The sequence below is a fragment of the Pyrgilauda ruficollis genome, unplaced genomic scaffold (genome assembly GCF_017590135.1).
Source record: "Pyrgilauda ruficollis isolate IOZ18807 unplaced genomic scaffold, ASM1759013v1 scaffold4, whole genome shotgun sequence".
Taxonomy (NCBI): Eukaryota; Metazoa; Chordata; class Aves; order Passeriformes; family Passeridae; genus Pyrgilauda; species Pyrgilauda ruficollis.
The window spans coordinates 15,991,230-16,008,005 of record NW_024525489.1 but is presented as its reverse complement, the minus strand read 5'-3'; the positions used below and the strand labels follow the sequence as shown (position 1 = coordinate 16,008,005).

The 16,776-nt window shown below is 44.4% G+C and overlaps 2 protein-coding genes across 2 annotated transcripts in view; one reads left to right on the top strand and one right to left on the bottom strand.

Annotated features, from left to right (window-relative positions):
• CRIM1 (cysteine rich transmembrane BMP regulator 1) overlaps positions 1-15,049 on the bottom strand; it is a 175,092-nt gene extending 160,043 nt beyond the window's left edge. Inside the window, exon 1 of the mRNA XM_041476809.1 lies at positions 14,358-15,049. Within this exon, the coding sequence (XP_041332743.1) occupies positions 14,358-14,709 (352 nt within the window). The 5' untranslated portion in view covers positions 14,710-15,049. The remainder of the gene's footprint in view (positions 1-14,357) is intronic.
• A 55-nt stretch (positions 15,050-15,104) lies between these two features.
• On the top strand, positions 15,105-16,172 carry LOC121358692 (basic proline-rich protein-like). The gene has a single exon (XM_041477107.1). The coding sequence runs from the start codon at positions 15,105-15,107 to the stop codon at positions 16,170-16,172; it is 1,068 nt and encodes a 355-aa protein (XP_041333041.1).
• The last annotated feature ends 604 nt before the right edge of the window (positions 16,173-16,776 follow it).

Below are 16,776 nucleotides of genomic sequence, written 5' to 3'. Positions count from 1 at the left end.
ATTCACTTCAAGTTCAACACAGTGCTAAACAGAAGATAACAGATTAAAAAAATAACAGACTAATCCAAACAGTGGAATTTGCCAAATACCATGTCTCACAGCTGTTCTACTGCCCATTTTGCTAAAGCAACTGGCATTGTTTTCTTCCATCTGTATGAAAAACTGTCATGTCAGGCAAATGCATAGCTGTAGTACAAATGAGTGTTATTATAACAGAAATAACTTTTGCAGATAGTTGAAGTTATATTTGTAATGGAAGTGAGAGCATTGTACAGAATCTGCAGCTGTTAGAGAAGTCAAAATTGAGTCAGAAAGAGAGCATTTTAAAAGATGATTAAAAAATGCATCACATAGAATTCACTCCATGGAGATAACTTTTTATTACAGAAAAGCTGCAAGATGCCAGACCTCTGATTCTGTTATATGACCAAAAATGAGTTTTCCAGCAGTCCTCAATTATCATACATATTCTTGGAGAATTGATCAATTGACACTGCACTCCTTGCTGTCAAGGGTCTATGGATAGAGGGGACAAGATGAGTCTCTGTGCTTAAATAACTCTGTTCCTTTTGAATCAGTCCTGTCAAATGTGTGTAACTGGTGTTCCAGTTGTAACTGCCCATCTTCCTTTCAGGAGGCCACATGCAATAAGATTTTTTTTTTTTTTAAACTCCAGAAAGAACTACTAATCCAGTCAATCCAAAATTCCAAAAGATTACCAGTCCTACAATATTTCAGTTTTCTTAGGTCAAGTGCACATACAGAAACATCCCACCAAGTCAGAAGATTACTCAAGCCAGAAGATTAATCAAGATAGAAAACCAGAATGTCCTAGATTTGAAGAGACCTTCAAGATCATCCAGTTCCACCACCCCTGCATGGATAGAGACACCTTCCACTAGACCAAGGTGCTCAAACCTCCATCCAGCCCGGTCTTGAACACTTCCAGGGCATCCACAACTTCTTTGGACAACCTGTTCCAGTGCCTCACCACCCTCACAGCAAAGAATTTCTTCCTAAAATCAAATCTAGGCCTATTCTCTTTCAGTTTTAAACCATTCCCTCCTTGTCCTATCACACACTTTTTAAAACAAGACTGAAGAAACTAAACTAGGCATTAGGTATTCTTCACTGCAGAACAGCAGATGTTTTATAGACAGACAAGCTTGGAAAACCAAGTGCTACAAAATAGTTGCACAGAGTCCACTGACTTCTACTAATGACAAAAGGAAAAAATTAGATATTTTTAATCTTTATATCTTTACATTCAACAGCAGCACTCACATTGCACATTCTAAGCAGTTCACTCCAATTTTATTTACTATCAACAAGCAAGTTTCCACTATAGATCCTGCCAAAAAACACCTCAAAAAGTTAAAATATCTTCCAGTTATGCATGGTGGGTTTCTTCTTGTCATTGGGGTTATCAGAGGCTGTACTCCAGTATGAGAGGCCACAGCCAATACAAAACTATAATTCAGTAGTCTGATGCTCAACAGAAGCCTAAAATCTAACAGCAAATAACAGTATATACATACACGCTGAGGTTGGCAAGTAAATTCTTTCCACTCACAGAAATATGCAGAATATCCACTAACCTGATGTTTTTCCTGTTTTGGGAAAAAAAAAAAAAAAAAAGTATTTAGAAAGAGCTGTTTACCAATTCAGTACTGTACATGATCTACGGGAAGTGCCACAACAGATTCTCACCAGTGCATTTCTCCCTGTACAACAACCTCCCTGCCTTCTATTATGAGCTGTCAAAGTAGCCTGCTGACAAAAAAGCACCGATAAACAACAAAGTCCATTTTAGATGTGAAGATGGGAACTTCCATGGGAACCTCATGGCTCTTCTCCATAAAAATAGCAAAGGAAGAGTAGTCAGTAACCCCAGGAAGTCATTTTTTTTCTTAGCTCAACCTATTATCCAATACAGCAGCTGTATCAATGAAAGTCAAAGGAAGTGCAGAAGTTCCTGAAGAGAAACTATTAAAATTCTTTCAAAGGAAGATGCCTCTCCTGTAATGTTTGGGACACACTCATTGTGATGAGGCTATGCATACAGAAGAAGAAAACAAAAAAAAACCCTGAGAATTTGGAGAACAATAATACATCCTGTTTTTGAGAAGCCGGAATACAGCCTGGACAATTTGTATTTTAGAAGTCACAGCATTAATCCATGTAAGGACAAGAACAAAAGCTACACCTATGGTCGAAGACTCGCTGTTTGAAACTCTGTAACAGCAAGGACCACAGATTCATCCACACCAACCCAACAGCCTTAAGGTGTTTGTGTTGCTCCCTGTTTTGATAGGCCATTCCTTCTGTACTCCTGGATGCAGGACAGGAGCCCAGAGGCAGCGTGTGGGCTCTCAGCCCTGTGTTCCCAGGCCAGTGCAGCGCAGACTGGAAGAACACACAGATGGTGATGCTCTGCTGCTTTTCTAGCAAACTATTATAGAGCATTTGTGCTGCTTTGCCTTGTGGTATTTCAGCATTAGACCTTCCCAAGGCAGACAGATCAGCAGGATCCTGTCACATGAGAGCTGCCCGCCCCATGTAAGGTGGGACCCAGCTGCACGGAAAGCAGACTCGTCCCTTGCCCGTGGCAGAGCGCCTCGATGCCGATGCACTGCACATTGTGGCACTACACACACTGATCTCCAGGACAGGTTAGTGGTTGGTACCACATCTGCCAGCTCTCATAAGTTTCCAGAAAAGGAGGTACACAGGAAGCACGTGGTCCAATAGTAAGTGCACCTGAAGTATTCACTGCCACACACCTCAAAAATTAGCTCAGTAGCTATTAAAGTCTTAATGAGAAGATAAATCCCTCAGTCATACTTGTTCAGACTATACTTCTAACATGTTGAATCTTCAAACAAGGTATTTATTTTTCATTACTGGGTGATAATAGAAAAAAGTTACATTCAGACAGGAAGAATGCAAATCCAGTTTTAGCCTGCACATCATCTACCAGCCTGCTTTTCACACAAGTTTATTTAGAAACAAGATTTCCATCAATGAAGTAGAAAACATGTAGCAAGAGCTTATTTTAGTTCAGTAAATCAGTGCCAAGTCTACCATAATTTTTTATGCAGACTAAAGACTGGCTCCTTTTCCTAGCTGATTTAGTCCTTTTATGAACAGAATTTCAAAGTCCTGCTAGATGAATAATTGTTTACCACTTAGAGTAACCTCCCAGAAGTCACATCAATATAGGCAGAACAAAATTCTTTGGAATGGAAGGTACAACCACATGAAAGTATTCACATGAGCTAAAGGGATGAACCCAGCCTATCACTTCAATTCCAAGCTTTGGATACTTGATGCAAAGACATCTAGTGCTCTCCTTGATGCAGATAAATAGTGGTCCAGTACAGCATGCTCACACCTTTAGAGGTCAGCAATATTTTAACTGATAAGGGAATGATATCTTGTACAAAACATATAACCTAGACTCTATTATTCAAAAAGATCATCATGTCCTGGGGATTATTCTAACAATAAACTTGTACACACCAGTGATTTGGGACCTGGGACAGTTCACAAATTATTCCAGGCTGTATACCTTTTCCTGCACGCTCTGCTTGACCTCTATGGCTTCCTTTTCAGAAGACCGGTTTTTATGACTACCTCTCACATCTGGATGATGTGAACAAGAACTGAAATGTACTAATTTGTGAAAGCTTTATTTCTCTGCAAGCAGGGCCAAACAAACCCAAATACAAGAATCTATGCCTCAAACCTTGGTATGCACATCCTACCCCCTAGCTACTTCTAGGATACCTAAAAACACAAAAATCAAGTGTGTACTTAACACACCAGAGGTTTCAGAAGCAATGCAGCTCAAAAGAAGCCCAAGTGAACTACTAGTTTTCATCCAAATTGATCTTTGTTTAGCTGTGATTTTCACCACTTCATTGTGCTGGCATGATCACGTAAGGGCAAAAAAAATCAAAGGGCTGCACTTTTTAGCCATCCTGAACTGTCACTGGAGTCTTGTTATACAGTCACTCAAGTACCTTTTGCACACAAGCCTCAAAGAGTTCAAATGCTCCCAGCAGGCTCATAACTACAGCTTCAAAGTCATTTCTCTTTCAAATAATTTCTATCTACATGCAATTCCCCACTCCTTCCAACTCATTCAGGCAAGTTCCAGATAATAAAGTTTCAGATAATAAAGTAGGTCTGCATTTACTCAGATCAAAGTTAAGTCTTGGACATAGTACCTTTTTAATTCTTCCAACTGTGCTTTCATACCAAAAGGAAGGGAGACTTCACATTAATTCCAAACTTTTTTTTTTCCTTTTCTCTTCTATCATTCATATAATCACTTGCTTTCTGCAAAGCAAATGTTTCAGCTTGCTAAAAATTCACAAACTGCTCTGGGTTGCTGAATTCCCAAGTCCTGTCATAGCACGCACCTAAAGTAGGGAAGAGGATTAAAGCATTAACAAGCTGAACAAGAGATCCTTAAACAGGTCTAGTCTGGGAAATGGTCTGAGAAATATGTCTCTGGTAAGCAGCATTCCATCACTTCTTCTGTACTAAATCCTACATACCAGCACTCACAACACAGCACCACGCAAGGCATGGTGGTCACAACTGAAGCATTCATCTTATTTGCCTGAAGAGCTGTCTGTGTTTTTAGAAAAGCATGCTACTGAGAAACTAACTTTAAGCCTTACTTTCAAGGCACACACTACCTCATTATGGTTACATTTGTTATTTATTATTACCCATTGGCAAAGGATCATCTCAAAACAGGTGCAAGCTAAAAGTACAAGGAAAGACCTTTTTAGAGACTGCTTCTCCATTGCTTAAAGTTTTCAATTCCTTCTGCCTGCCACAGAAACGTCTGTTTTGTGCCCCAACCCCTCTCTTTATTTCTGGACATTTAATGACTATCAGCTATTGTTTGGAGAATGCTATACTGCTCACCTTCAGAGTTTAGATAATGCATTACCTCGAAACAGCAAGAAACGCACTGAAACGATCACTAAAGTGCCACTGTTGAAAACAAACACACAAGCATTTGGCCCATAATAATCTTATGTTTACCACACTACCCTTTGAACTGTAATTTAACTGGAGTGGATTGAGTCAACTCCCACAATTTACATTTAACTGCAGCATGTTACTCTGCTACTTCTGCCTTTTTTTAAGCATCCTACATAGCTTTTAGGATGCTGAAAAGAACAAAGACACCATAAAACACATTGATGACCTGGAAGTGAAAGTGTCCAAGTCACATCTTACAGATTCTAGCATCCTTTTAAATCTGGATTGTAAGACAAAAGAGAAGCAATCCTTATTAAGACTGCTACTGCCCTCTGGGAAACGGGAGGCAGAGGGGGGAACCTTTCAGAAACTCCTCCATGAAACTAGACCCAAGGTCTGAGCCCCGCCACTCCATGGAGAATGCTATACTGCTCACCTTCAGAGTTTAGATAATGCATTACCTCGAAACAGCAAGAAACGCACTGAAATGATCACTAAAGTGCCACTGTTGAAAACAAACACACAAGCATTTGGCCCATAATAATCTTATGTTTATCACACTACCCTTTGAACTGTAATTTAACTGGAATGGATTGAGTCAACTCTCACAATTTACATTTAACTCAGCATGTTACTCTGCTACTTCTGCCTTTTTTAAGCATCCTACATAGATCTTAGGATGCTGAAAAGAGCAAAGACACCATAAAATACATTGATGACCTGGAAGTGAAAGTGTCCAAGTCACATCTTACAGATTCTAGTATCCTTTTAAATCTGGATTGTACGACAAGAGAGAAGCAATCCTTATTAAGACTGCTACTGCCCTCTGGGAAACGGGAGGCAGAGGGGGGAACCTTTCAGAAACTCCTCCATGAAACTAGACCCAAGGTCTGAGCCCCGCCACTCCAGCACACTGGCATATGCAACATTTTCAAATCAGTGCTATTCATTAAGACGGTATGAGACTCTGAAAGGATTCTAACTTGCTAAAATAAAAAAAGGAAATGCTTCTTGCCAGTAGACTCTCGCTTCTCTTTGAACAGGAAAAAAGAATGATGGAAAGGAAATTCATGTTTTGGAGGAGCTGAACAATAGAAATGACTAATTGCCACTAAAGAATGCTTGAAACCCAACCCCAGACCTTGAAAAGCAGCAGAAGGAAAGACTAGCCTTGAAGTGAGTTTGAGCTCATAAACTGGCTCCAATCCTTTCCCCTCTTGCAACTTATTCCTCCACTGAAGTCATGAATCAAGGACTAGAGCCGGCAGAAACTTTTATGGTAAGACACACAGCTGAGAGTTTTGTGAGAAAGCATTTTTTTCCACATCTAGGAATGGTTCATTTTCCAGGATCAAATCTTCATGTGGAATGTACAGCAGTACAAAAGGATTTTGCAGTTTCCTGAGAAAATTTCTAGTCAAAGCTGGAAAGCAGAACTGTACCATAACATTTAGATACCTCAGGAACACATGCATGTAATGTTTGTCTCCAACCTGACTGCCTGCTTTATCTTAGCATGTTATCTCAGGTGATCAAATCCCCAATGCAGTGAGAAAGATTTTCATTGCAGCAGCTCTTCTTGTGTCTAAAGACAGTTATTTCATACTAAGGAATGCAGAAAGTATTTAAACAGACCCGCTTTCCAGTGAATTATCAGAAACTTCACAGAAGTCTTGAGGAAGACAAGGAGATAAATGGAAATGTTAAGTGAAGCATGTGACAAGGACAACTACTGCAAGTTTTGAAGTTTTCCCCACACTGTCTGGAATGTTTTACTTCTCCAGGTACCGCCCCCCCCCCACCTTCTTTGGGGGGGGGTGGGGAAGGGGGAATGGAAGAAAGGAGGGATGAGGAGGAATGTGTTTTGCCTTTTGGTTTTTTATGACTTTCACTCTAAGGGTTACCCACAGCAAAAGTAAATGGTACTTCCAAAAGCCTTCTTCCCCAAAGATGGTCTGAAATAATAAAACATGAGTTTTACATTTATACACCTGAAAAAAAGATTTACAAGCAAATGATCTTAAACTCATGACCAGAAACATGTCTTGTTCGTAAATAGCTAACTGAAAATACTGCACTGTGTCCCAGGATTTAACTGGTCAGGAAAAGCCTCTGCCAGTACTCCCCTGATTAGAACGAGCATGGACAGCGGTCTTTCAGCTGTCATAGCAGATTTTTCCTCTAGCTCTAAAAAACGAATTGCAAAAATAACTGTTAAAGCCTCAGGAAAGGGCCAAAGCTTCATAACCATTTTCCAAAGCAGTCTAAAATTCCAATTTTTTTCCCAAGCTGCACTCTGCACCCACATGCCTCAGAAGCCTGCATGTACAGCAGCACGCATCAGCTTCACTGCAAACAAGCAGTTGGCTGGCAGCTTGCTGAAGCTGCTAGGCAGAGGCAAAGCTGACAGGAGTAGGAAAAGTTTTGTCAAAGACAAATTTTGGAACAGGGCCATGAGTAAAGCAACCTATACCAAGAACAGTCCACACTATTGTAAGAAATCTGATATCCTAAATATTTTGCCACTTTCCCCCCCAGTCATTAATGCAGCACCACTGAACACCATCATTACAACATATTGCAGAGGAATTGCACCCCACCTCTTAGTCACAGAAGACTGCAGGAAAAACTCAAGCCTGGATTTAGAATTACCCTCAGGGCTTCTTTTCATTTCCTAAAACCTAACTTAGAGATAGACATCAAGTTCAGCATTTCTATTGTGAAAGCAGCACAGGTTACATCAGTGCATGTAACACCATTATCAGTATGACCCCAGCTTTTTATCAACAACCCACCAGTGAGGGGAAGAAATACCTCCACACACACATCCAGCCTTTCTAAAAAAAATCTTGAGGAGAATACAACACAGCCTGCAGCAAAACACTGAAATTTAATACATTTCAAGGATAAATGACCCAACAGAATGGGCTCTCCTGGATTCAGAAACATTACACTTGCTAGATTTTTCACCAATTAAAAAAAAAAAAAACAACCAAACCCAAGCCCATCCAAACAAACAAACCTCAACCAACAACTGAAGCCTAACAGTGGCTATATAAGGCTTAAAGTTTAGGAAATGAGTAAGAACATGGGAATTGGTGCATGCCTATGAGCTAGTCAGTGCTTTTCCTGCTGCCCACAACTCTTCCATTCCCAGCTTGTTTTCTTATTCAATATTAATAAAGACTTGCACAATTCTGACCCACAAGGTGGTGTTAGCATGATTTGCAGATTCTCAAGTTAAGTACCCAGTACACCCAGTGAAAGCTGCTGGGGACTGAATATTGCCTCTGGTAAAGGTGTGAATGGCTTCCATTCTTCCCAAGACATTGGAAGGGCTTACCTCCCCAAAACAAGGCCAAACTAGTCTGTTTAGACAAGAGCTCCCCCAGGGACTATTTTAAAATCCGTACACTTATGTGAAATTTAATCTATGCAAAGTTATTTTCCCATCGTAGTTTATGTTGGTAAGTTTCTCCATATACATAAGCTTTCTGTGTCAGTATCAGTCATTTTCCAAATTCCAGTACAGTCAGACACAACCGGTGTCACTCAAAGTCTTAGGAAAAACCCTGAGTTTATGATTTCCAAGTTTACATTCCCTGTGGATTAAATGCATTCTCAAATGAAAAGCAGTTTATAAGTCACAAGAGATACTTAATAGGTCACCTCTACAAAGTATTTAATCCATTAAAACACAGAAACATTTGGTTCTGCCTGCAAGATCCTATAAACTTATTGAGATGAAGAATCCTTAAGGGGGGCACAAAGTAAGGAGGGGAAGAGAACAGCATTTTTGAACCATATTAATGGGTTAATTATTGCATAATATGCCTGTCAGTGAAATGACATTTTGGTTGACTAAGTACCAGGCAAGAAATTAAATTATGCAAGAATCCTTGAATTAGCTAGAGGGTGTTTAAACCAGCAAAAATGCCTAGGGGCAAGTTCGAAGGTAGTTTAAAAAATAAAAAAAGGAAAATATATCTTTATAAACACTATGATTTTGGGGAATCTGGTAAAATAATCACTTTCTGTATAGAAAAATTCACATAAGCAAAGGATGCTTATACAAAGTTTTAAAAACTAAAAATAAATAAAGAGAATATTCTTCTTACTAAAGTTAAAAAACTTAGTAATCCAGCCTACCCACAGTGAGACTTCTAGCTTTAAACTTACTGCGCTGATCCACAACAGCAAAATCCTACCAATTACTGCATCGTATCTGTTAGACATTTCCATTTAATTTTTGCTGAAATACTGGAACCAAGTCACTTCTAAAATTGAAACACGATGCCCAGAAACAGAGAGGAAACCATTTCCAAGTCAAATAAGCACCTGATCCAATTCAAATTCCATGCCACACTCAGAGTTACATGTTCTTACTGATGTTGAGATTTCAGCATTGATGGAATACAGAGCAGAAAAAGTTTATAAATTATCCAGTCTGTGTGTAAGAAGTCAGCATCCTCCTAGTAAGTGTTTTTGGGGGCAGCAGGGAGGAGGAGCAGGGGAAGGGGACTGTTAAATTTGATCAAGACTAGCATGTGAGAAGCTGAATATTCACCAAGGAACTACTTCTCATTTCAGTTTCACAACTGAAGTAATTTTTCTGATAGCTTTCTTTTTCGACAACAAATATTTTTCTGTTTGTCTCCCTGAGAGTCTGGATTGCTGACAGCCTTGGAACAAAGTATTTTGACTGCCTTCACACCAACAGCCATTGGTACCCCACTTAACATCGATGAAGGCCCCAACTAGATCATCAGTTCTAACACTTGATGCCACTGAAAGAAGTTCTCTGCACACACATGGACATCAGAACCACTTGGACTCTTCCCCAGCCATTCACTACATAACAAAGAAAAAAACCCAACCAAACAAAAAGTTATTTGGGTAGCACTGTTCCAGTACGAACAGAGGTAAACAACTGGGTTACCCACATGCAACTCCCAGATTCCTTGAACTTCAGTAACTTGTACAGAAAGCAAAACACTGCCTGACAAGCAAAAAGCCAAGCATGTAGTATAGCAGTCTGTCTGGGGACAGGGCACCAAGGGGAGGGCTTTGTGTCCACTGACCCGCTATAGAGCACAGGACTGGAAACAAGGCTCTCCAAAGGGTACTAGCTGCCAAAGTTACTAATGATAACAAATAATATCAAGTCTGGAGGCAAGTTGTTGTTACTTCAGTAAAGCAGGGAAGAACTGCATTAGCACACCTGTAAACCAATGTCTGAACAAAACAAACGAAAAAACAAGCTCAGATTTTCTCTTCTGAATTTTGAAAAGAAAAAAACTAGGCTTTCAAGGTTTAAATTCTTCTCATCAGCTCCAGTTTCTCTCTAAGCTTCAGTTGCATACCACACACTGTGCCCTTAATATATTTCTCAGGGAGGAAAACTAGGCAGACTTATGTGTGGGCAGAAGACAATGGACACATCCAAGTTCTCTCAACTTGCCCCAGCAAGGGCAATTACAGTCAGACAGACTGTAATGCTTCAAACTCTCAAAAAGATGCAGTTCTAGGAGTAGCCACAGTAAGGAAAACTTCTGCCATCATCCTAGGAGATTAACACTCATCCTTTCCAGTACTTGCCTAAAATTTGCTACAGCAACATTCTCCTGCTCCCAAGGGAACTTCAGAAGTTATGCACTAGGCAGTAAGCAGAAAGAATATATTAATAACTGTATCCCCTCACCAAAAAAAAAAAAAAAAAAAAAAAAAAAAAAAAAAAAATTCCCCCCAAAAAAAAAAAAAAAAAAAAAAAAAAAAAAAAAAAAAAAAAAAAAAAGACAAAAAAAGACAAAAAAGACCCAACTAACAACTAAAACAAAAAACACACCCAAACCCCACTAAAACCAAACCAACAAACCAAAACCAAACAATGTAACAGATATTATTGGCAAGCTAGTGGCACAGTGATACCTTCTTTCAATGTCTACCCAGAGGCTAATTCATATGGAAGTATATTCTAAAGAGAAACAAAGAACATCTTCAGACTCGCAGTTTTGTTAAGTATGCATTTCAAATGTATCAAAAAAAAACCCCTTACATTTCTGTTACACAGTTAAAAATAATTTCCAGCCATTTTCAGTGTTATATTATTTGCTACTGTCATGACTTTGACCAGTTTAGCAAAGCAATCTAGGCCTTTTCATCTAATAGCACCAGAAACTGGGGAAGCAGGGAAACGCACACAAGAGAGTCATCTCAAGAAACACCTTTACAGACTAACCTAACTTCTTTAGCAGAGCTTTTTTAAGGCTCTCTGATCCCCTAGAAAGCCAGAGACCTGCCCAGCTGCAGAAGCCAAAGCTAAGGTGCTTTGGCTAATTTTTAAGTCTAATTCAGTGGTGGCTCTAGGACTATCTTTAAAGGCAGAGACTAAGGACAGTTCCTGCTTTGTATTTAAAATTGTATTTAAAATTTCTCAACCTTAAGAGACTTTGGAAGGGGGTGTAGGCTCTCAACACCTCATAGAGCCAATCCAGCAAATCCCTGTAAAGGATGTTGTAAAGTCAACAGAGGCTGGAGGTGTGCAAAGGCTCTCAAGAATGCCATTTAGGAGGCACAGCTACCAGCACTAGGACTTCAGAATTATTACTTACTAAGAATAAAGCTGTATTCAGGAAAGGCATTTACTCACTTCAGAATAACAACACAAATGGAGCATTAGAACTGCTTAGAGATGTGAATAGTTAAGGTGGTGAGATGAATGAGAACTTCCATCAGTTTTTAGAATGATAAAGGAAAAAAACACTCAGGATCAGCAAGAGATTTCATTTACAAACAGTGCTTTAACAAAGAATAGTCTGTCTGTAATTTCAGAAAGAGAAGCTACCAGTAACAGATGCCACAGAGACTTCTACTTCTCTATCAGGTGTTACAGAACTCATTTATGTCAAGTACGTTAAATACTAAAAACAAGTTAGCAGACAAGTATTTCTACCTGTTGCTATTCCAGCTCTCAGAGTCTTTTGCAGCCTAGCATATGCCGATAGTCTGAAATTAGACAGGGTTGAAGCTTCAAAAATGATACAAAAAAACATGCTTATAACTGTAGCCAGTAGGGGTCATTTCAGTGTAAAAAATTGCAATGAAAGAAAAGACTAGAGACAGGAAGGAGAGTAAAAACATGAATTTCTATTCACACAGTTCTTTAAGACACTTCCATTTCCTCCTCCTAGGGCTGGGGAATGAAAGGGTTTGCACTCCTAACATGCAAGATAACAAAAAAAGCGCAGCCTTTATTCTGTTAGTGGATAAAGGCATGGCTTAATACTACTCACATCAGGCATCACCAGCCTAGCCTGTTGCATGTGTGCCTGTAAACTGAGCGACTGTTTAGGTCATCACAATCAAAAAACCAGAGCTATTCAACCTCATATTCATGATCAGAGGCAGTACAATCAGTACCCTTTTATCCTTGCTGCCACCTCATGTGCAAAACATGCACCATGAAGAACAACATATTACCTCTGTTCCTCAGAATGAGGCAGTTTCCTGACAATTCACCAATAGGTATTCCAGGATTATTTATTAGGCTGACAGTTCAGCTCAGTTCCTTTTCATTTATGAGAATGAAAATTAAATAGATAAGTTAGAATAAGAAAATTAAATAGGAAAGTTATCTCCCTTAGTTATAGTTAATAGATCATTATCTCCCTCCCCTAGGACTATTCCTATAGGGACAGCTGGAACTAGTTTCTAACCACAACACTAATTGAAACACAATCTTGCCAACAAATGCTTCATACTATTTTCAACAGTAGATGGGACGTGTTATGAGTTGAACTACAGCAACGTACAGATTGCATCACTTGAAAGGAATGAAATACTCCTAAACTGCCAGAGATGTCCATACTGTGATACAGTAAGGAAATTGGAGCATTAAGGCTTTTAATGACTGTAGGCTCTTAGTTCCTTTAACCATCGAGAAGAGGGAAGTTATTTTAGCTCAGCTTTTACTCAAAAACACACAACACGAGAAACTCCTGCAAAACCAGGTAAGTTTTCAAAGTACCTTTGCTCGGACTTGTACTTTTCTATTTACAAAAACTTTTCCAATGCATATTAAAAATAAGACACTACAGCAACGTACATATTCAGCAACACATTCTCAGCCAAGGTCTTCAGAATAGTTCAGGGCCATTTAAAAATATTTAACAATCAAGCTTTTAATCCAGAGCTCATCCCACCCAAGCATCAGCTTGTGAGGCTGACAGCATTGGTCGTGGCACAGGCAGGACGTGCTGCTCTGCTCTGCTGTGGTTTGCAATTTATTTGTTATGGAGGCAAATAGAGTTTTAAACTAATAATGAGCGCCAGGACAAAGGTCAGCTGCCCACTAAAAATGACCGGGTTTAGCTTTCTTAAAATAGTGCATCATTTTAAATGCAAGTTTTTTGGACAGATGCTCACGAGCTCTCTGGACTTTCTACTGCCCTCTACCCGCCGAGAGGGGACCGCCTCCGTCTCCTTTTCCAGAATTGTCGAAGCTCCCGCTCCGAATCACATATATATTTACACATATCCCAAACTACGGTTTATTTGTAATCTCTTTACAGCGCCATGTTTTCCCTCAACTTGGGGGAAAAGGCAATTGGAGGTACAAGAGAAAGAGACTAAAAATTTGTCTCTGGCCTTCCATTAATGTATAACATATAAAAAAAATAAAGCTTAGGAATTCTGATAGATAAAAAAACTGAAGGGGGGGGGGGGGGAAGTCTCTTTGCATTTCATACAAATTCATCACCTCATAAGACGGCAAGGAAGCTGAAGAGACTTTGAGAGGAGTTCTACCGTGGGTATTTCCCCCCTTGATGCTCCAGCAGGGAAAGAGACACCCCTTATCATTATACGCCGAGCCGGACAGGCAGAGAGATATTAAGTGACAGGAACAGGAAACAAAACTTTATAACAGATGATCAGTCTTCCTTGTTTCTTTACACAGGAGGGAATCCGGAATAGGCATCATGTGTGCACGACTGACCTCCATCTGCCAAACTCTTCCCGAGTCCTTTATCAAGGAATTTTAGCTGGGCATCAGTAGCTATCAAGCTATACAAGCTATCAGCAACCCAGTGACATGCTGCGGAGAATTAGTAGAACCCTAAAGTTTAGGGTAAGAAAATTAAGGGTAAAACTTCTAAGCAGGAGCCTGTGGGGTTTTTTAAGCAGGGAAGGTTAGAAGACACGCTCGCGGATGGGACGGGCGGGCTGGAAGGGAAGGAAGGCGCACCAGCGCCTAACAGGTCTTAGGTGCGCCCTCCTTCCTTTCCCGCCGCCCATCGGGTACCCCCACCTCGGGGGACGGATGGAGGGATGGAGGGTGTCCCGCCGCCTCTCACCTTCGCAGACGCCCACTTCGTACTCGGTGATGGAGTCTCCGTTGAGCGGCGGTCGGATGACACAGCGCAAGCCCCGGTCGCAAGCTCCGTGCAGCCCATAGACTCCCCCGCAGCTCTCGTTCCGCTGCCGAGCGCACATGAAACAGCAACCGCAGATCCCCAGCACGATGCTACCGGGGCAGCTCTTCGGTTCTTCGCATTTGGATTCGTCGCAGGGTAAGCAGACGAGAGCACGCGTCCCCGACTCGCCCAGCAGCAGGGCCAGCAGGAACAGCCACCCCGCGGCCGCCAGGTGCCAGCCGCCGTCTCCGCCCGGGCGTCTCCTCCCCGCCGCGACCGCTGCCAGGTACATCCCAGCCGCCGCAGCCCGGCCTGGGCCGGGGGGAGCCTCTCGGAAGCCCCCTCGCCGGGCGGCGGACCCGAGCGTGCCGCGGCTCCTTCCCGCCGCCCCCGCCTCCGGCCCCCCGAGGAAAGTTTCCTCTCTCGGCGGCGGCGGCGGCTTCAGCCAAACTTCTCCTCCGGGTGGCGGCTCCGCCCGCTGCCCCCTCCGGGAAGCGGCGTCCCTCAGCCCGTTCGTCCCTCGCCCGCCGGTCCCCGGTTCCGCGGCGCCGTGCGTGCGAGCGGCTGCGCGCGCGGCGGCGACAGCGGCGGCTGGCTCTGTCCCCCTCGCGTCCCGAGCCCCAACTCGCCTCCTGCCTCACTCTCGCCCCGCTCCAAGTGCGCCCTCTGCCCTGCCCCCATTGGGCGATGATCGCCTCCGCACCGCCCCAAGTGCCCGTCCGCGCCTCTCTCATTGGGCACTGCCGGGGCTGGCCCGCCCCCTTTCCTCCCGCGCCCCCCCAGCCCCAGATCCTGGGGCTGGAAGAGGCGCAGCGGAGGCGAGGAGCAGCCTGGGCCCCACAGCGGCCGCCGCCTCCGCCTCCCCCCGCACCTCCCCTCCCCCCCCTCCCGGGGCTCTGGGCGCGGAGAGGAGCGGGGCGGCGGCGCCAGACCGCGGGGACGGGCTGGCGGCGGCCCGGGGGACACCGGGGTCGGGGAGGGAGAGGGCCCCGCAAAGGGCGCAGCCCCAGCAGGGCGATGCTGCGGGGAGCCGTAAATGGGGCCTCGCCGTCCCCGGCCGTGGCGGCGAGAGCCTCCTCCTCTTCCTCTGCCTGCTCCCTCGAGGGGCGCGGGGATCCGGGACGGGGAGCGGCTCCGCGCCCTCTCAGCCCCAGCGCCACGGGAGAGAAGAGCCGGTCCCTCCGCGCCCCGCCCCGCCCCGTTCCGTTCCCGCAGCCGAGCTCCCGGGCGCGCCCAGGTGCCCCGCGGGTGCGGGAGAGCCGTGGCGGACCCGCTCCGCGGGGGCGGGAGGGGCTGTCCCGCTGTGGTGGCGGCGCAGCGCTATCCCGGGCCGCCCCTCTGCGCGCTCATAAACAAGCGGCGGTGCCGCCGCTCGCCCGCCGCTCTCGGCACCAAAAGCCGACCCCGGGCCGCCTGGTACTCTTCGGCGGCACACGGGCAAAAGGCGCCCGCGGCTACCGGCCGGTCTTCCCTACCGAGCGGCTGCCGTCACCGCCCAGAGCCGGCCGGGCAGCCGCGGCCCTGCCGCCGCCCGGTCCGCTGGGGCTGCGCGGGCCAAGGACGGCCCGGAGCGGCGGCGGGAGGTGCGGCGGCGCTGTGGCGGCGGCGTGGCCCTGCAAGGCCGGCAGGCGGCAGCGCTCGGAGCGGCGCTCGCTCCGGGGGAGTGCGGCTGGCCGGAGGTGCCTGCCCCGAGCCGGGGCGAGGGGGCGGCGGGAGGGAAACCGAGAGGAACGGTGTTGCCGGAGGTCAAAATGATGCCCTGTCTGCGGGCGGCAGCGACCGGGCGGAGGAGACGGCAGGAAACAGGAGGTAGTTGGCCGCACAGGGCAGACCCTCGGTACAATTTCAGAGCGGGACCTGCCGCTGCCGTGTCCTCCCTAGCCCAAGGTGCGATGGCAGCTTTGGGAACGATGGGTCACGCGGTCAGGAATGCCCGGAGCTGGGGTCATTTAGAGTATGAAGCCATTGGCTCCGCAAGTGGATTTTGTCATCTGCAGGGTGCTGAGCCTGGGAAGGCTTGGATTCCGTGTACCGGTGCCAGCAGTTTGGGAAGGAGGGTCTGGAACCTTAACAGAGATTATTACAGAGAGGCCAAGACATGGTTCCTGCAGTTTCTCTAGTCCCACACACACGCTCCCTCTGGCACAGCCAGTTCTCATGTCAGGCGAGGAGTTGCTATGGAAGAGCAAAGCTCCAACTGGCAATACAGAGTTGCCACCAGGAAGAGACGGCACTGTAGTGTAAAGCTTTCTCAGCACTAGTATACCTTTTAGGTGAGTTTTAAAAGCACTGTAATTCACCATTGTTGACTCCATCCTAAATACCTACTATAGCAAAGATTCCCTATTGCTAGAACTGG